The sequence below is a fragment of the Leptopilina boulardi genome, unplaced genomic scaffold (genome assembly GCF_019393585.1).
Source record: "Leptopilina boulardi isolate dan_hultmark-lab unplaced genomic scaffold, ZJU_Lbou_2.1 LbouV2_165, whole genome shotgun sequence".
Lineage (NCBI taxonomy): Eukaryota > Metazoa > Arthropoda > Insecta > Hymenoptera > Figitidae > Leptopilina > Leptopilina boulardi.
In genome coordinates this window covers 3134717-3155383 of record NW_026137713.1, presented here as the reverse complement: position 1 = coordinate 3155383, position 20667 = coordinate 3134717, and the positions used below count along the sequence as shown (strand labels likewise).

At 25.1% G+C, this 20667-nt stretch overlaps 3 protein-coding genes across 5 annotated transcripts; 1 reads left to right on the top strand and 2 right to left on the bottom strand.

Moving 5' to 3' along the window:
• Positions 1 to 426: 426 nt before the first annotated feature.
• On the bottom strand, positions 427 to 12089 carry LOC127277107 (protein quick-to-court). 3 transcript variants are annotated; one of them, XR_007842321.1, is made up of 9 exons: positions 11826 to 12089; positions 8322 to 8761; positions 5614 to 5886; positions 4945 to 5499; positions 4643 to 4879; positions 4286 to 4381; positions 3768 to 3869; positions 1664 to 2823; positions 427 to 1574 (listed from the first exon to the last, which is right to left on the bottom strand). XR_007842321.1 is itself a non-coding variant. In XM_051297940.1 (8 exons), exons 2-8 carry the CDS (start codon positions 8751 to 8753, stop codon positions 2614 to 2616), a joined length of 1905 nt encoding a protein of 634 aa, XP_051153897.1. In that variant the 5' UTR covers positions 8754 to 8761; positions 11826 to 12089; the 3' UTR covers positions 427 to 2613. The 3 variants fall into 3 exon arrangements, 2 of the variants coding, with proteins under 2 accessions (XP_051153897.1, XP_051153898.1); XM_051297940.1 differs by having other exon boundaries at positions 427 to 2823; XM_051297941.1 differs by lacking the exon at positions 3768 to 3869 and having other exon boundaries at positions 427 to 2823; positions 11826 to 12087.
• Positions 12090 to 12170: 81 nt separating this feature from the next.
• On the bottom strand, positions 12171 to 13218 carry LOC127277108 (sentrin-specific protease 8-like). The gene is made up of 2 exons (XM_051297942.1): positions 13125 to 13218; positions 12171 to 12991 (listed from the first exon to the last, which is right to left on the bottom strand). Exon 2 carries the CDS (start codon positions 12959 to 12961, stop codon positions 12314 to 12316), a length of 648 nt encoding a protein of 215 aa, XP_051153899.1. The 5' UTR covers positions 12962 to 12991; positions 13125 to 13218; the 3' UTR covers positions 12171 to 12313.
• Positions 13219 to 14777: 1559 nt separating this feature from the next.
• On the top strand, positions 14778 to 19588 carry LOC127277283 (protein spaetzle 4). The gene is made up of 6 exons (XM_051298275.1): positions 14778 to 15597; positions 17247 to 17431; positions 17520 to 17675; positions 17771 to 18553; positions 18988 to 19110; positions 19272 to 19588. Exons 1-6 carry the CDS (start codon positions 15568 to 15570, stop codon positions 19507 to 19509), a joined length of 1515 nt encoding a protein of 504 aa, XP_051154232.1. The 5' UTR covers positions 14778 to 15567; the 3' UTR covers positions 19510 to 19588.
• The last annotated feature ends 1079 nt before the right edge of the window (positions 19589 to 20667 follow it).

Sequence of the window (20667 nt, the reverse complement as noted above, 5' to 3'; positions counted from 1 at the left end):
AAAAATTTCTTCTAAAAAGATGCTATCTACAACATTTACAAGTTTCATAAAATACAATATATTATTATTAGTTTATAATAGTTATAGTCAATTCGGTGGAATGTGTTTTTTATTTTCTTTGGCTCAATAGTAACATATTATTTAATTTTTTTGAGTTGCAAAATTATTATATAAATATATTATATAAATTATATTCATAATATAAGAAATGAAAACTTTTACAGAAAAATTTGTAATAAGACAAAGACAAGAATTTTAATTTTCCAAACGCATTTTTGACAAAAATTGCTTTACCAAATTCTATCTAAATTTTATTTAAAAGGCAAGATATTTCCTTTCAGTCTCCACAAATCCCATCTGGATTTCTTACCAGATTTTGATATAGACAATCTTTTAATTATTATTCTTAATTATTAACTATATATATATAATAAATGATAAGTTTGTCGCCTTTATTTCAATTCGAAGAAAGGCAATACTCGATGAAATTTTCCATTCTTAGATATATTAAATTATATATTATCACACACACACATATTTTAAATTTGCGGAAAATGCATTTTTCTAAATATATCTCTTTCTTCAATAAATGACTTAATATAACATATCTTTAAATATTTTTTAACACATTAAGGCCCACTGTCGACTTTATTCATATCGCGTTTGCAAAATCGAATTTCATTTATGAGCGCTATGCAATTATTAGGGTTATTTCACCTTACTGACTGATGGCAAAACAGTTTTTTTGAAAAATGAAAATATAAAAAATTACCGACGCAGGAATCTACATTACCGACCGTTGGTAATTACCGACTGATGGTAAAACAGATTTTTTGAAAAATGAAAATATAAAAAATTACCGACTTAGAAATCTACATTACCGACCGTTGGTAATTACCGACTTATGGTAAAACAGATTTTTTGAAAAAAGAAAATATAAAAAATTACCGACGTAGGAATCTACATTACCGACCGATGGTAATTACTGACTGATGGTAAAACAGTTTTTTTTTAAAAATGAAAATATAAAAAATTACCGACGCAGGAATCTACATTACCGACTGATGGTAAAACATTTTTTTTGAAAAATGAAAATATAAAAAATTACCGACACAGGAATCTACATTACCGACCGTTGGTAATTACCGACTGATGGTAAAACAGGTTTTTTTTGAAAAATGAAAATATAAAAAATTACCGACGCAGGAATCTACATTACCGACTGATGGTAAAACAGATTTTTTGAAAAATGAAAATATAAAAAATTACCGACGCAGGAATCTACATTACCGACTGATGGTAAAACAGTTTTTTTAAAAATGAAAATATAAAAAATTACCGACACAGGAATCTACATTACCGACCGTTGGTAATTACCGACTGATGGTAAAACAGTTTTTGATAAATGAAAATATAAAAATTACCATCAGTCGGTAATTACCAACAGTCGGTAATGTAGATTCCTATGTCGGTAATTTTTTATATTTTCATTTTTCAAAAAAACTGTTTTACCATCAGTCGGTAATGTAGATTCCTGCGCCGGTAATTTTTTATATTTTCATTTTCCAAAAAAACTGTTTTACCATCAGTCGGTAATTACCAACGGTCGGTAATGTAGATTCCTGTGTCGGTAATTTTTTATATTTTCATTTTCCAAAAAAACTGTTTTACCATCAGTCGGTAATTACCAACGGTCGGTAATGTAGATTCCTGTGTCGGTAATTTTTTATATTTTCATTTTTCAAAAAAACTGTTTTACTGTCAGTCGGTAATGTAGATTCCTGCGTCGGTAATTTTTTATATTTTCATTTTTCAAAAAAATCTGTTTTACCATCAGTCGGTAATTACCATAGGTCAATAATGTAGATTCCTACGTCGGTAATTTTTTATATTTTTATTTTTCAAAAAGCTGTTTTTCCATCAGTCGGTAAGGTAGATTTCTGTGTTGGTAATTTTTATATTTTTTTTTCAAAATTTTTACCATCTTGTTAATTTTTTAACCATCTACATATTAAATAGAGCACATTCATTGCGCTTTTCAGTGCTTAGTTTCACTTTTTCGTTAAAAATGAATTAATAATTTATTCAAAAGAAAAAAATAGTTATATATATATATAAACCAAACAAAAAATTTACTATTTACAATACTTAAATATTTTATCATTTAAATAAAATATTTAATTGACATTAAACCTTCAAAATTATTAATGCATGAACTTAAAAAAAACAATTAAACGAAAATTCAAGAATGAAACTAATAAAATAAATAATAAAAATTATATTCATATCACAGTTGCTAGATCGATTATCGGTATAGAAAAAAGTAAAAAATAAAAATTGCAAAATTCCCTTTGCAAAAAAGAACTCAGCACTGAATATCGCTCACAACGACGATAATTTTCTATGAAAACAAAATATTATACTGAGAAAAAAAATTATGAAAAAAATGTATAAAATAAATTTTTAGAATTATTTAGAATTGAAAAATTATTCAATAATCAAGAAATAATACAATTAAATCTCGATGGAAAATTAAGTAAGAAATAAAATTGTGAATTATTGAAAAGAAAAGAACACCTCTCAGTGTTTGACAACGGGCCGGAAGAATAATAATTATTTTCTTACTGAACGATAAATCTTATCGATATTCGATTTTTCATTTTCATTAAAACCAAGAATACTTTCAATTGCATTTAAATGACCCTGATGATTCTCCTTATCGGTGAGAAAATAATAAATAGCTGATTTTAAAAATTGTAATGTTATCTCTGGATCGAGAACAGCTTGTGTATTTCTGGATTCCACGATTCGACGATACATCGCCTGAGGAAAAAAAACAACAATTTCTTCATTAAATATTGTTCTTCTGTTTTTTTTTTTATGAATTATCAATCAACAAAAATAACACCTAAAATTCCAATAATGCAATCTCTATAATATATATAAAAAAAGCTAAAATAAGGAAATAACACAACCAAAGGAATGAAGAGGCTGTTTCTTTTCAAAGTGCTTCTTTACATTCTATAATATGTGAAAAAACACCAAGTGTGTGTGTGAAAAACAATTAAGCCAATTTTCATGCACATTTTTTTTTAAAGCTTCAATTGAAGGCGAATCATGCAATGAAATGAAATTAATATGTTAATATTAAAACAATTCATGCTAATAATAAAAACTATTTGTAATTTTTCAATATTTTCGTTTTTTCTCTTTGGCGCACTGATATTTTTAAATGTCAATAATAATTATTATTAATAATCAATATCATTAATTATAATTATTATTAATTGATAATTAAGTACGATTTTTAATCAACGAAATTATATAAATCAAATATCAAAATTTGAAATAGAAAGAATTTTTATTTTTAAATTTAAAAAAAAACTCTTTAAATTAATTACGAATTTCTTAATAATTAAATCTCTAATTAATAATTTATCTAATTCTTTAATTAATTAAGTAATTTATTTAATTAATTGGACAAAATACCTCATTAATTCTCCAATTAATTAATAATTTGTCTAATTAATTTTCTAGTTAATTACCTAATTAATTATATAATTTATCATAGTTAATTGTTTGTGTCATGATAAATGAGGTAACATGAAAATTTCGTGAAAATTTGCACAAAAATAATGTTTGTGGGCAAGTGCTCTTAAAAATAGGTGCACTGCGTGATCAAATAATGCAAATTATTATAAAAAAAGAATACATCGAAATAAGAAAAAAAATTTAATCGCGAGACATTTTGAGTAAGGAATACAGACCTTACGTGTACCAAGCACCCAGAGAGAAACAGCCTCCTGAGCACTTAATAAACACGGACTACGTTCTGCTGAACAACACGGTTCAGACGTGTAGTATGTATCCTGGAATGTGAGCAGCGGCCAAAAAAATATATATTAGCATCGTTAGTAGACAAAAACAAACAAAAAAGAATGAAAAAAAAACAAGAAAACTGTGAATTTTAAAGTGATTAAACAGTGTTAGTGAGAAAGAAAGAGAAAAGTTACACAAGGGATGCGATATCGTGAGAAGCATCAGAATCGAAAAAGAAAGACAATCCCACAATCGCGAGATGATTTTCAATGAGAAAAATTATTGTTTCGATGAAATTAAAAAAAAAAAAAAACAATGATTAGTTTTGCAGCTTAAAGCATTATTCAAAGTATACATTTCAAATTGCAAAGATAATTTTAAAAATTTTTTAGAAAAATTTCATCGACAAATTTATTTTTACAACGTAAATATGAAAATAAATAAAAATTCTTGACTATAAACTGACCTTAATATTTTCTAATTCAGCTTGCGTGACTGTAAGTTGTTGAAGGAGTTCGGCTACTGTTACTTTCGGCGGTGTTTCATGGGCGTGCTCGAGAATCTATGAAAATACAGGTCAAGAATCAACGATTGTCTCGCTATACAAAAAAAAAAATTGTCAAATAGCTCTAAGCATTTTTCAAAAAGAAAAAAATAATCTTTAAAGAAAGTAAAGTTTTCTTTTCTCTTCTTTCTTTTAGAAAAGAAATAATCTTTGTTTCAGCAAAATTAATTTTTCACTATTCTAAAAATATATTCACAATTTTTTAGAAAATTACTGAAATATTTTTTTTTTGTTACTAAAATTTATTTTTTAGCTTACCTGATCGGTTTGCTCAATTCTTGCAGCTTCTTGACCTTTGGCGAACATTTTCAGGTACATTTGTTTATTTCTCTCTTCTTGATCACTTAGCAGAGCCTTTTGCTCCGTAAGTTCGGACTTTACAGCATCGAGTTCAGTTTCCAATTCGCGAACTCGAATCTCCGCTGTGTCGACGGACGGACGAATTTCACAATATCGCGTATTTACCTCGGCCAATTGATTCAATAAACTCTCAACCTATATAATAATAATAATCATTTTAGATAATTATTAATATAAAAATTATTTTTTTTTGTATTCACCTTATCGTTATGCTTCTCCTTGAGCTCCTGAAGTTCATCAACGTGCCTACGATGCAATTCCTCAATTCTTCCCTCATAATGATTGACAAGCTTTCTTCTCTCTTCATCCCAATCAGGAATTTCGACAATTGAATTAAATGTCGAATTCGGCGAATTTTCATGTTGCTGAGCGACTAAATTATTATTATTATTATTATTATTATTGATTGTGGTGGAAGTGATATTGGCTTCGGGAAGAAAAACGGCTTCCTTCGAATGAATGGAACTATCCTCAAAATGTCCCGAATCGGCCAATGACGATGGAACTTCAGAAGAAATTTGTTTCTCAGGACTTGTAACATTTTCAAATCGTCCTTCATCTGGAAGATCTCTTGTTGGCGATTGCGGTGAGAATGGATCATTTTCACGTATTGTTGGCGCATCACTACTATCAGTTTTTTCCTCAGGACTATTTAACGATGCCTTATGAAGACGCAATTCAACAACTTCTTTCGTTAGGCGAACAATTTCCTGATTTTTCTCCTCGATTTCTTTTTTCGCCTCTTTCAAGAGAATCTGTCGCAAAAAAAAAAAAATGAAAAACATTTTTCTAATTGGGACTTTTTATTGAATTAGCAAAATAATATTTTTGAGGGAAAGAAATTTTTATTATGTAGGGAAGAAAATTACCTGAAACCTGCGAATTTGTCTGGCTGCTCTTTGCGTGGGCGTGAGATATTGTTCAGTGTCTCCACTGTGATTTGAACAATGAACAACGTATTTTCGTGATCTACCTGACCATGTGGTACCATTGAGGGCAAAACTTGCATGATCGCAGGCACTCGCTGTACTGCAGGCACTTCCATAACTTTTGACACTTTCGACATCGCTGTCGTCGAATCCAACAATACAACCCGAGGTCGTGTGAATTGGTCGCGGCCTTGCCGGCGTCAGTGATAAACTCTGAATGAATAAAAAACATTCTATATAGTAAAATGTAACAAATGTATATTTACTGTCATTATCGATCGATAACAAGAGTCTCTCTATACATTTCATCAGATACTAATTTTATATCCACTAAAATCAATAAATAGTATTATTAAAAAAAAAAAAAAAAAAAACAAGTAAAGTGCATTTCTCATTTAATCATTATAAAATTTAATTAAAAATTCAATATTATTAAAATTAGGTTCAAATTTAATTTTAATGAATAAATTAGTAAAATTAGTGAATAAACAAAGTTTTAACATAATTTTAAGAAATATTTAATAATTATATAACTAATTATTATTTTCCTAAAATTTAATGCAAAAAATTTGGTTTATTGTTCAAATATTCATTTGTAATATTAATTATTTTAAGTACAAAAATGCAAGGTAAATTTTTATTTCATATAAAAATAGAAAAGTCGAAACAAAAAGAAGGATACAATTAATAATTTTTTCATTTCATGCAATTATCATAATGACCCCCCCCCATTTATTCCTTTTAGGGTATTATTAGTTGCCTGTTACATTATTAAATTAAAAATTCATGCCCCTAAATACTGAGAATTTGAATCTAATGATTAATTAATTATCGACATATAGTAGAGTGATTGATTATGAAAAAATTTTAGATTTCATAATTTCAATTATTATAAAAATAATTTTTTAAAATTCATTAATTTTATGAAAAAAAAATTTTTTTCAAAAATTTTATATTTATATTTTATATAATTATTTTTAATTAATAAAAAATATTTAATATTATTATTATTAATATTAATTGTACCGTTTAATTAATTTTATTATTAAACAAATCCATTGAAAATTCTATCATACAATTGAATAAAAAAAAAAAAAAATTTCCAAATGAATCAATTAATAAGAAACAAAAAAATTTACAGTATACAAAATAAGGAAAAATTATAAAAAAAATTTTATATAACGTAAATTATTATTAATAATAATAATAATAATAATAATAATAATAAACAAATAAATAAAATTGAAAAAAATGATTACATCATTAAAAAAAAATCATCGACTTGTTTTCTTTCAATTTTTTCATTCCTTCTTAAAGCTACCACTTTTCTTTAAGACGCAAAACGTGACTCCAAAAGAAGACCGTCAAGTCTGAAAAGCTTCTATATATAATGTGTATCAAAGGAATATAAGTGAATGACACAAAATGTAATTTACATAATTTTTTCCATATTAAAATAAAAAAAAAAAAAAATCCACCTTGACATACCGAGGGACAACTGCGTGAATTTCTTTCGTCGTGCGAATCCATGCGATATCGACACTGGATAGATGAAAAAATCACCGAAAGGACGAATTTCCATGAAGAGAAGTTTTATTTTAAAATTTCAATCGTTTTTTTTTTAATTGAATTTTTTTTTATTTTATCACCAAAAGGACGAAAGTTTAATTGTAAAATTTCAATCGATTTTTTTTTAAAGGGAATTAATTTTTTTAAATTATTTTTTTTTTGGACGGAAAAGATTGTCAATAGCCCCCCGAGAAAATAAACACGGGGGGGAGAGGAGGGACGTGCGAAGGGTTTTTTTTTTCGCGTGTACGATATTATAACAATTGGGAACGAGACACTGTTCACCACTGACGAGGAACCTACGTGTATCGTATAATGCAATGATTGAAATCTGCGCCGACGCGCTCGTTGGTAAAGGTCAGGAGCTCCTCTCCTTTTTCTTTATATATATATATATATTTGCGAAAATCCACTTCAAAATTAGAGCAAAGAAGGCGTAAAACTTCTTACTATCAGGAAGTAAAAATTCCATAATTAAAATTTTTTTTTTAAATAAACAACGAAAAGAATCATATTATTAAACATTGCAAATTTTTTTCACAAAAAAAGTAAATTCTTTTTTTCTTAATGAAATACCGACAATTTCGCTTCTTTTTTTTTTATCGCCTGCAACAGGTTTCTAGCGAGATCCTGGGAAATCGATTATATTTTCTGCCTGCGCCTTTGATTCGGGTCGTTTTGGAATTAAAGAATCAGGTCGAAGTACACAAAGTGTTGTATTAAATTTTTTTTTTTGAATTAATAGAGAAAAAAAATTAATTCCCCATACTTTTTTTTTATTGTCTGAAATCTCAGTTAATTGAATGCCAATTGCGCACAATTTCGAAGCTCAATATTGTGTTTTAATTTTTATAGATCGTTCGATAATAATAATAACAAGACAATTCTGAGATGAAAATAATAAAATCAAAAGAATGGATAAAAAAAATAAAATCGGAAACAAATTAAATTAATTAGAAAATGAAATTTCAGAAATAATTTCAGAATTTCAAACTAATCGATTAAATAATTACCAAAAATTTATAATTAATTAAAATTAAAAAGAAATATTTTTAAATATAATTAAAAGTAAAACTTACAGAAGAACGATTTCGTGGTGTATCTGATCCATTTTCATTGATAATGGGAAAAAATTCATGCGCATTCAATTGCGATTGAAGATAATTGTGATTGCTATTGTTTCTTATTTGATAATTATTATGAATAGTTGAGCTGACAATTGGCGATCGTAAATGTGAACCACGTTCACCACGCAATCGTAAACTTGCTGAGCGTCTTAATGCAGTTGGCGATGGTCTTGGAATTCGCGATTCCATTGATGGTGAAATGGCGGAACAATTCTTTTCTGTTTCCATCTCATTTTCGGATGTTAATTTTTTTGTTGTTGAATTCATTGTTAATGATGACGATGATGTTGGTGTGAGAACAGAATTTCCTGTTGAATTCATTGTGAGTGAATGCAATGACAATGAATCCGTTCCTTGACGAGCCATTCTGCTCGTCCAACTCATTCTATTATCTGTAAAAAAAAAGAAATTTAAAAAAAATAAAATTGATCACAAATCACTAGAATTTCAATTTTCTTTTATTTTTAAAGATTTTATAATTTTTGTTTTTCTCCAATTTAAAATTTTTTTCCACTAAAAATAAATATAATTTTTTCTTCACCGAAAACGAAATTTCTTCTTTCAAATTTCAAAAAAAAAAAAAAAAAAAAAACAAGAAATAAAATAATAAATCTATTGTCTAGTAACTATTGAGAGCAACAAGATAACAGTTATTGAAAGATAATACAAAAACAGTTACTTCTGATCTTTTTAGTTCAAAAAATGATAAAATAAATTTCGTGTTTTTCTTTTATTTTTTTCGTTTCAAAAGAATTGAATTGCAACAACAATACCTTATAAGAACTTTTCCAATCTTTGACAAAAAAAAAAAAAAAGAAAATTATTTTGTGAAAATTCCCACGATCTTCTTTATTCATTGAAGAATATACAGTTAATCATCATTAAAATTGCATAACAGTTAATTCTTTACTGACATGTACGTGAGAGATATACGGTATCTTAATAAGACATAAAAAAAAGAAACGTTATGCAACGAGCGCGACCGTTCTTTTTATAATAAGGGTCATCCGGAAGTAGATTAAATTTTATATTAATGTCCACATTGCAAACCATTTTTTTCTCTCTACATTCCTCGAATGTATAATTAATTTTTCGTTATCTGTTACTATACATACATATAAGTACAAAAAAAAATTTTTTCCTGTAAAATTCACAAGACAAAAAAAAATATTTTTATCCAAATTTTTGAAAGAAAATTTGTTTAATAATTAAAATTATCATTACTTTTAACTATGATATTTTGAAGAAAAAAAAAACCAACTGAAATTTATAATTATTCAAATAAATTTTATATTAACTTAAAGGAATTTATCAAAACACTAAATACTTTCATTTTACCACAACTTGTTTCTAAATGACTCATGATTAATAGATATTGTTTTTCATTTTTTTAATGTCGAAATCAAGTTTAATGACTAGAAAGGAAATTATTTACTAATGCGCTTAAATTTTCAATTGCACTTTCAAAACTTAAAAAACTAAATTTTTTTTTCTATATAATTTCTATTTTCTCTGAATTAAAATTTAGATTATTAAATTAATTAATTAATTAATTATTAAATTAAAAATTAAAAACAAAAACGTGAAAAATTTTCGTAATATTCACAAGAAATAAAAATATTAGAACAATGGAACATAAGAAACATTGTAGTTGATATTTACTTGGATAAATTATAAGCTCATAAGTCCTGTATGAAAAGACATAATGTATAAGATAAGAGGTCAAGAACTGATCGATCATTTTCGAGTCAATGATCGGAGTTACGGGCTTTAACCTAAGTTTGATTTTATTTTATTCTAGAATATTTATTAACTAATCGACTAAATCTTAATTCAATTTTATATATTAATGTATAAACTAAAGAAAATTTTGTAATTTTTTTCTTTTCCTTTAGAAAATAAATTGAACACTTTTCATTACAATAAAGAATTAGAAATAAAAAAAATAAAATTTAAGGGATAAATTTTTTTTTTGCAAGTTTTCTATTTTACGGAACGATAGATCTCGAAATTTCCGCACGGATCGGTGCCTTTTTGCTGATTGTGAATTTGCACTTAAAATCATTGACCGAATCGTGGTACATATAAAACTTGCTTTTTAAATGTGAATCTGTGATTGTAAATGAGAAACAAGTTTCACGAGAAGAAAAACCGATTTTAAAAAAAAATTTATTTTATTATTAGGTAATTTAATTATATAAATCAGATTTCTATATATATAAATAGTTGGCGAAACTTTCTGTTAAAATAAATAAAACTTATTTTCCGAAACCTTGAAACAAAACAAGAATATTCTTGAATATTTAAAAAATAAAATTAACACTTTTGAACTGAATTAAAAATTTTTTTTCAACAAAATATTTTACAATAAAAATAATTTTAATAATACAATATTTTACAATAAAATATTATATTCAAGAGAAATAAAATAAAAAAAAGAAATAAGTATAGAGACAATTTTTTTTTTTTATCTTTAACAATAGTTGATAAAAATTCTTGAAATAAATGGAATTTTTAAAATGTATAAAATAATTTTTCAAAGTTGAATTTTTTTTTCTTCTAAATATTCAATAATATTTTAGACAGTATTTTAGGGGGGGAAAAAATAAATAAAAAAAAATTTCCCTTATCATTGACTAAGAAATTTATTTAAAAAGTTAATTTTTTAATATATTATTGCAAAAAGTGCATTATTCACGTATTTTTAAAATTGTTTTATTTTTCCATTTTTTCTCAAATCGATATTTCATCACAATAAAACAATTTTTTAAAAAACAAGAAAAATATTTCAATATTCTTTATATATATATATATATATATATATATATATATATATATATATATATTCAAACAAGAAAATACTAAAATGTATTTTTAAACTAAATAAAAAAAATATATTTTTGAAAGAAAATTTCCAAATAAAAAAGATATTGTTATTGTATAAATTAAAATAAAAATTTACTTTTATTTCTAATTTAATAATTTTTTTTTTAAAGTTTACTTTTATTTCTAATTAAATATAATTCTAATAAAGTTTATAAATAAAACATATTGATAATTTAATTTAATTTTCCAAAACATAAAAATTGCATTTAAATATTGTCAATAGAAATGTTTTTCCTTTTTTTTAAAAAACAAGTATTTAAATTTTTAAATATATATAAAATCGATTCATTATTTACTTTAGATAAGAATTTTTATCAGATTACTATAGAAACGATCTGTTAGAAAATATTGCAAAATAATCGACATTTATATGACATAAGTAAAGCGCAATGACAGAATTAAACACGTGACGTATTCATTCTCAAATTAACAAACTGTCGCTGTCAAAAACTAAATGCCACGTAGCTTATGAAATTTTTTTTTTATAAATAATCATTGATTTTCATTGTTAAAAAAAAAAGAATTCACCACATATATGTAATAAAAAAATAAATAAAAGTAAAAACTCACCATTTGTATATGTAGAATTCAAAACATTTTTTTCCTCACAAAATCTCACAGCAAAATTTTTGTTTATAAACACACAATTTGCACAAATCGAGAAAAATCTGGTTGAATCATGTAAAAAAAAGGGACTGAATTATTTTTTTAACAGTCAGCTGGTTGTAGAGAGAGAGAGTAAAATTAACTATTGCTTTTAGATGTCACTATTTTCCTTTGAAAACAACTAATTCCCTCTGGCGATTAATAATAACACTATCATCTCAAAAAATACTCGATCGATATCAATTTTATTCTCACCATCTATACAAAAAAAAAGAAAACAATTAAAATAATAAATTAATAAAAATCAAATTTTTAAAAAGTATGAATTTTTATTTAAAAAAAATTTGTCAACTTACTATTAAAAAAAAAAAAAAAAAAAAAAGAAGTGTTCAAGCGGAAGAAATACAGAAGTTCTTCTCTTAATATTAAATCATAATTTTTTTTTTTGCAAATTATGTCTTGAGACTATTTATTAATTCCGTTAAATTATTTCGTTTTTCAGAGACAAGTCTTTTAACATTCTCTAAATCACAACCTTTAACTTTTGAATGTTTTGTTACATATTCCGTGAGAATATCAGTAATACACATCACATAAATTCCACAATCATAACAATTTTCTTGTTGTGGTGAATTAACTTCAATGAATGTTCCATTTTTATCACCAATTATTAAATATTTATCAAGATTTCTTATAAAATTACGTGCAATTATTTCATTTGATTTAGATAATGAATCAAAATGAAAATATGAACATTCAATTTTTGAATATACCAATAAACTCCAATGTGAACCACCAGATGAATTTCTTCTTTCACAATTATTTAATGGAAAGAATATAAAATTTTTTTGCAATGCATTTAATGGATCAAGAAAAAATGACACTTCTGATGAATCAGTCATTTTTAATAATTGCGTTAATTCAGGACTTGAATAAAGAATTTTTGCAAAATTTGGTAATTTCAATGTTTTACCCAAATATTCCAAATAAAATCCAATTAATGCATCATTTATCCAATTTGGTTCGATTAAAAGATCGACATCCGATTTACGTAGTAGACAATCGTGATAACTTAATATTATTTTATCAATGTCAGTCATTGTTTTTATTTTTGTAGTTTTTAAGTTCTTCTGTAAAAAAAAAAGTTTTTGAGGTTATGTTAGACGGAAATTTACGCTATATGTAAAAAAAAAATGAATGTTCATTTATTTTATATGACTTTTGTTTGTTTATTATTTATAAAAATATATTTACACTACTTACGAATTATGTATTTATCATTATTTTTTTTATTTATTTCACGTTGCTGCAAATATCAAAACAACGTCAAAACGAGATGCTAAGAGCTTACTTTAATACTCGTTTGGTGGCTCTGTTGTAGTTTCGAAATTTCGAATGGCGCGAATTTTTAAATTTGACATTTAAAATTTACTTTTATATATTATTTATTATTATTACTATTTTTTTATTATTATTAAATTGGAATTTTTTCAATATTATTTTTCACGATAGGAATAAAATAAATGTAATATTAAAAATTAATTCCAAGAATTTTCAATAATTGCTGACTTTAAAAAAAAAACATAAAAAAGTAAATAAATTCAATGAAATAAAGATAAATTAATAAATCAAGTAACAAATAAAAGAAATTGTTTAAAAAAATCATTTTTTAAATATATTAAATATTTTTTAGATAATTATTAATTAATTTAGAAAGATTAATTAATTTAATTTAATTTAGAAGAGAAAAAAAATTAATTTACTATAGTAAAAAAAAATGTTTAAATTCCAATGTTTAGTGAATTAAATATCGTTCATAAATTTTACGACAGTGAATATCAATGAGTCAATAAGAAAGTGACATTACTGTCACTGCTAATTATCATATTATTATTCTTTCAACTTACATAGTAGGTTACAACCTGAACACAATGTCACTGAAAGTTATAATTTACTAATTCTACGAAATATTTAAATTTTAGTTTTAGATTTCTTTTTTAAATTCAATTAATAATTATATTCTATTTTGTTATTTTGCATTTAATCAACTGTATAGATTTAATAAAATTCATGGTCGAAAAAATATTTGTGTCAAAGAAATTGTTACTTTAAATAAGAAAATAATTTTAAATTAATTTCCGCAACACTAATATGCTCTTCAAATGATAATATAATTGTATTAAATAATAAATTATAGAAATAAAAATGTTATCGTAAATTATTATTAATAGTGAAAACAATAATCGAAAAAGAAAAGGGAATGTAATGTAAAAAAAAAATTTACCTGCAGTCTTGTTCTGAAAAAAAAACTACAAATATACATTATTATTAATTAAATAAATACACTGAAACCTCATTTAATGTGTCACTGGATGTTACTCAATAACTCAAGTTTCAGTGTATTTATTCGATTCGAAAAAATATTTTTTGAATTTGTGGAAAATTTCGACTTTTTTCTAATTAATTTTCTATTTTTTTAAAAAAAATTTCTCTCAGTGGCAAAAATTATTTTACATTAAAATTTTATTTATATAATGAAATAAAATAAAAAATTTATATTTTAATAAAAATTCATTTGAAGGGTGTTTTTAAACTTTTTTTCGGAAGTTCCTTTCTCCCAAAAAATATTTTCTCTACAAATGGAAAAATTCCTCGAAAATTGTTTTTTTCAAAAATTATTTTTTCTGAAAAAAAAAAACAATTTTGGAAAATTATTTTCTCATTTAAGGAAAATTTTTCAGTTTCCAGCATTGCCTCAAGTATAGAAAGTAAATCTCACTAATTTAAAATTTAAAAAAAAATCTCTAAATTTGCAAAAAGAAAAAATTAATTGAAAAATCATTACTGCCAAGTGGGAAAAAATTTTCCCTTAAATAAGAAAAATCATTTTTAATTCTAATCAGATTAAAAAGTTCTAATGAACGTACGTGGTTTCTTGATACGGCGCACATGGGTTTTTTTTTTTTACTGGTAAATACGCGAACGGGGGCCCTCGTGACACACATCAATGGCCAACGCTTCTATAACGGTACCACCTTGTGACCTACTCTCTCTCGTAGAAGCTCTCTTTCTCTTTCTTTCTCTTTTCTTCTTCCTCGTGATTGAACTTTTGTGTATATATCTTGTGTATATGTGTGTATATATACTCTTTTTTTTCCTCCACAATCTCTCTTTCTCTCTCTCAAGTGTGGCCTTTCCTTTCCTTTTTTTTCTTCTTCTTCTTCTTTTTTTTACCACCATCAGCAGGTTTCCATCTCTTTCTTGCGCGAACACTTGACTACGATCCGAGCAAAATGTGTGGTCAGACTTATTTCAGAGACTCGACGATGATCGGGGTACACACTTTTTCCTCATGAGGAACTTCCTCTGATGGCTATAAACTCAACGATTATAGGCAGAGGCAGTAATGAAAGCGGCCTGGCTCGTGAAGGTGCTGCTTGTCATGTGGCTGTTGCATCCCATTTTTAAGTTGCACCCTCGCTAGCAACTTATTTATTTTTTTTTTTTTTTTATTTCCGATATACTGAAAACAAATCACAATCATTCATAGGAGCCTTAAAATTGTGACGTCAACAGTGATCGATTAGTTTCAAATTTTTTTTTTCTTTTTTTTTTTTTGAAGAGCAAAAGAAGAAATTGAATTTTCTTTTAAGAGAAAATTCAAACCCGATTCCCTTCAATTCTCGTAATATAATTGCCGGAAGATATGAGAGTTCTCGTATTCTTGACTCTTTTGGTGAGTCGATGAACTGATCAAAAAATTCTCTTTTTGATAAAATGGAAAATCCTCTCTTCTTTTGTGTTGTCAAGTGATTATTGTGAAGTGAAAAGCTTCCTGAAAAAAAAATCGAATTTGGATATAATCATCTCATTTAGAAATTACATTAGTTAACAAATTATTTTAATATTAATTTGGTTTATATAAATTATTTTTATTATTATTAGATAAATTATTATTATTATTATTATTATTAATGATAATATTAAATTAATAATTACAATTATACAAATATAAAAAAAATTGAAATATTATTGAAGTTTCTTTTATTAGAAAATTTCAGCGATTTGAGAACAGTTTAGTTGTGACAGCATTTGGCAAAACTTAGTAATAAAATTTCGAAGAATTTATTAATTTATTTTACAATTTTTAATTTTAATTAATTAAAAATTTAAATTAATAAATTTTCAGATATTAAATGAAATGAAATTTTTTAATTTTGTCAATTTATTTCGTTACTTCTGTACTTAATTTTGTAAGTAATTGTTTTTCTATTAATTAATGTAAATTATAAAGAGTAAAACTTTTGTAAAGTGTAAATTGAAAAAATAAATATTTTAATTACTTCAATTAATATAAATTTAATTAATTTCTATAGAATAACTTAATTAACAAAACAAAAACCAAATTTCTTTTAAAATTCGTTTCAATTTTCTTTGATAATTTTGATCATAGACTATCACTAATGAATCATCTTAAATGTATTTTGAAAAATATCAAATTTTCTAAATTTCAAAAGATTTTTAAATTCGAAATTGTTTGGAATCATTTTTTAATACTATAATAATAATATTTAATGAAAAATTTAATTAATCAAAATATTTAACAATCGTTGGCAAAATATTTTTTAATTGAACAAAATCTTGATCAAAGGATCAAAATATTAATCAAACAATCAAAATATAACATTAGAAGTTTATCAGACTATCAAAATACTTCCACTAAATGAGGAGGCAATAAATTTATTTTTAATTTTGATTTGTAGTTGAAAATAATTTTAACGAAATTTGTTTTATGAAAGGAAAAGTAATTTGAAAATAAACATTGAAAATAAATATTTATGACAAAGGAATTCTTTTAATAATAAATAAATTTTGTTAAAATAGTCCAATTTTTTTCAAATTTAAATTGTAAGCGGATATTTAACAAAAAATAATATTTAATTTCCACGTGGCAAAATCAATCGACAATCTTCTTCGAAAATCAACCTTATCGACACGATTGAAGAAACAAGTCTAACGGTATTCCCGATATCTTGTAGTATGCAGAAATGCATGTTTCATTTTTTTTCCGAAAATTAAAAATATCATTTCTTTAAAAATTCCAACAACTACAAATCGAATTTAAATATAAAATTCATACATTCTTTTGAAATTCTTTAGGATACTTTTTTTTTTTTTTACTAAAAAATTGCATTTTTATCATTAAGAAAAAATCGAAAGATCAATTCGAAATTGAATTTCTAGAAATTTTTTTTTTAGAAGATTTTCGCTTGCGGTTTTAATGACAAGAAGAAGAAAGTACCTGAGTGAAAAAAAAAAGATGAAAATAAAACAAGTAGAAAGGAGAAAGCAAATTTCAAAGAGATAAAAATAATTTGATTGCAGGTAGTCAGACTGCATTTTGCGAGATGTCAGGGATTCGGAGGAGGTGGTCCAAGTACTTTCGGATATGATGCATCATCGGCATGCAGTAAACCATATTCACGTGATGCTCGAGTTTTATTTGAAAATCTCCCTTGCGACTTTCGCCGACAAAATTGGTGCACAATCGCTGGCAACACTTATCCATGGTTAGAGAAAATCATCACAAATTCTTATAGAAATCGATAATTTTTTTTTTCAAAAATATATAAAGATATCAATTTTAATTCTTTACAGGCACGCAGTTCGAAGATTCGTGAGGGAAAATCAAGGCCTAATGAAAAGAATGTATGGCGATGAAAAGCATATTAATATTTTAAAATCAGAATTCGAGAAGAATGATATTGAAATTGAAATCGAATACAACTATCAAAGATATCCGGAAAAATCCAGGTGAGATTTCTTGAATAATAAAAAAATGAAATAATTTTAATTTACAATTTTTGATAAATTCCTCTCAAATTAATGAATAAAATTTATGATTCAAGGCGCTTCGATTATGACGATTGGGAATTGAATGATCCGCGATATCCCAGTGTCCTTGACGAGGAACCAGAGAGAAGAGGATTCACGAGTCGATCTTTAAACGATGATAAACTCAAGATGGAGAAAAAATTTATCAAATTGGAAGATCGTGTAAAATCACAAATTAAGTTCTCAGAAAATCCATCGACTTCTGAATCAAGTTCAACGACATCAAGTGCAACTGAAAAAATATCGACATCAAAAATAACATCAACTACAACAACAACAACTACTACTACAACTACTACTACAACTACAAAACCGATATCATCGACTACATTCGCAACAACAACAGTAAATACAACAAATTTGAAATTTAATACAACATCTCCAAATATGGAAAATAATATCGAATCACTTTCCACCTCAGCTCCAATTACATTGGCTGATATTGCAAATATTCAAAATTTTAGTATTAATGAAATACCAGGACGAACTGCCGAATTAAATGAGGAAATTTCTGACGATGAATCGACGACAAAATTTTCAAATTTGTTGAGTATCGATCGAATCGATGAAATTGTTGACAATGACGATAATAATAATAATGATAATGAAGAAGACACAGTGGAAGAATCAATTGATCAGCTTGCGGAAGAGAGTGAAAAACATCAGGAATTTCGACCTAGACCCGAATATCGTCCAACAGAGACAAAAACTAATAGTTCAAATATGCAAGGACAATTATTTCAGGACGTTGCTGGCAAGGAAAAACAAAAACAACCAGTTTACAAGGGCCAAGGAATGTGAGTTCTCTTTTTTTAAAGAAAATTTTATCATTCTTCAATTTAATAAAAATCACGACGATTTTTATGATAAAAGAAAATTCGGGACAAATGACAATTATTCAGCTAAATAGAAAATTCGTTTTTAAATAAAAATTCTCTCACTTGCGAAAATCGATTAATAAAAATTCAGTCAAATGCAAAATTTTTCAAAAAAATAAATATTCGATTAAGAGAATTTTTTTCAGTCCAAAAAATTTCCAACTATTGAATAAAAAATTAAATTATAAATTATTCATATCTAATTGAATAAATTTATAATTCATAATAAATAATTAAATATATATATAAAAAAAATAAGAATTAAAATAATACTAACTTGAAAATAATTGTTGACAAACATTGTTCCAAGGCAAATTTAATTCTTGATAAATAAATTATTTTTTTTTTTCCAGAAACGCTTGCCCAGTAAAAGAAGAAGTTGTGGCTCCATTTTGGGCGAATAATACACGAGGTGAAGTCCTGGCTCTATTGAATCTTTATCCTTTTGAGCAATATGTCCATTGGGAAAAGTGCACGTAAGTGAAAATTTTTGTCTGCAAATGAAAATAATTCATAAAAATTTGTATAAAAATTTCAAAATTCAAATTCAAATTCAAATTATAAATTAATTAAATTAAATATTAATTTAAATATAGCAAAACAAATGTTAATTATGAAAAAAAATACCTGTTTACAGACACGAGGATAAACAAATGAATTGCCGCGATGGTTGCAAATGTGAACAACAATATAGATTACACAGATTATTGGCCTACGATCCAAATAATGAATGTCGTGGAATTTTTAGCGATTGGTTCAAATTTCCCAGTTGCTGTTTATGTCGCTGTTACAATATTCCTGTTGAATTTCGTGTCACATCTCGCTCACCTCGCATGAGAAAGCAAAAAGTTAAATTACAAGTTTCGCGAAATTAATTACAAAAATTAAAAAGATTTTCAATTTTTCAATCGAAATAGAAAGTATCAATAAATAATAAAATTTTGAAAATAAAAATTCAAATTTAATTTCTATTTCAATTGAAAAACAAAAATAATCTAGTTTTATAAGTTAAAAAAAAAAAAAAAGTGCGTTAATCCAGTGAAAAAAAAAATCAGTTATTTCAATTTAACATCTGATAACAATCAATGGAATAACTCATTTTTTTCTGGTTTCCGAATTTGAAATGCAAGGCTCGTGATTGAAATGATTTCGCCATTTTCTGTTCTGAAAATATTTATAGATTTAAACTTGTAATATTTATTTATACTTGATAAGTGAATAGTAGGTGCAGAAATATTAAGAAATTTCTGCTTTCTCAAAACTAATCTAAAAAGAAGAAATAAAATAATTTTTTAATATTTTAAGAAATTAATATTTCTAATTGCACTAAAATAATATATTTTAATCAATTTATCACAATTACTAAAAGCAAAATAATTACTTATTTTAAGAGCCTCACATTTGACACTAAATTAAAAAAAAAACTGTTTCTAATCCTATTTTTTAAAAAAATTTGTACGATTGAGAATTTTTTTATTGTAATTTTCTTCTACAATAAGAGAACGATATCTTTTACAAAGAAGTTATAAACAATAATAACGAAAATTAACGTTAATACTTTTTTTTTGTTTTCTGGGCTTCCACTCAAAAAAAAAAATTTTAGAGCAGCTCAACAGTAATACTTATGCGCCTACATTACACTTTTTAATCAATGTCACATATACATATAATAATAATAATAATAATAATAATAATAATATATATTTTTTTTAATAATATTACAAACGTCGTGTTGTCGTCATATCGTTTAACAACATATGTATGTACATATAAAATAATATATACACACATATCTATATATACGTATGTATGTATAAAGAAGTCGTATGTAAATATATAGAAGTTTTATTTATATATAATATAAATATGGGTTATTTTTTTTAACATTTGGTATCAAAACCATTGCAGGAAAAATCTTCGAAAAAATGTAACTTCAAATTTACCCTCGAACAATAATTTCACAAATATTAATTTTTTTTTTCTATTTCAATTCCTTTTTTTGTTACTAGTTTCTATTCTACAAGCACGTTATA

What these genes read in the sequence shown, in the direction of transcription:
- LOC127277108 (XM_051297942.1), bottom strand. Translation starts at nt 12,961, where the DNA reads ATGACTGACATTGATAAAATAATATTAAGTTATCACGATTGTCTACTA.
- LOC127277107 (XM_051297940.1), bottom strand. Translation starts at nt 8,753, where the DNA reads ATGAGTTGGACGAGCAGAATGGCTCGTCAAGGAACGGATTCATTGTCA. An exon ending in CACCACGAAATCGTTCTTCT is followed by an intron (nt 5,887 to 8,321) that starts GTAAGTTTTACT and finishes TTATTCATTCAG; the next exon opens with AGTTTATCACTGACGCCGGC. An exon ending in CTGAATTAGAAAATATTAAG is followed by an intron (nt 3,870 to 4,285) that starts GTCAGTTTATAG and finishes CTCACATTCCAG; the next exon opens with GATACATACTACACGTCTGA.
- LOC127277283 (XM_051298275.1), top strand. Translation starts at nt 15,568, where the DNA reads ATGAGAGTTCTCGTATTCTTGACTCTTTTG. An exon ending in GTTTACAAGGGCCAAGGAAT is followed by an intron (nt 18,554 to 18,987) that starts GTGAGTTCTCTT and finishes TTTTTTTTCCAG; the next exon opens with AAACGCTTGCCCAGTAAAAG. An exon ending in GTCCATTGGGAAAAGTGCAC is followed by an intron (nt 19,111 to 19,271) that starts GTAAGTGAAAAT and finishes ACCTGTTTACAG; the next exon opens with ACACGAGGATAAACAAATGA.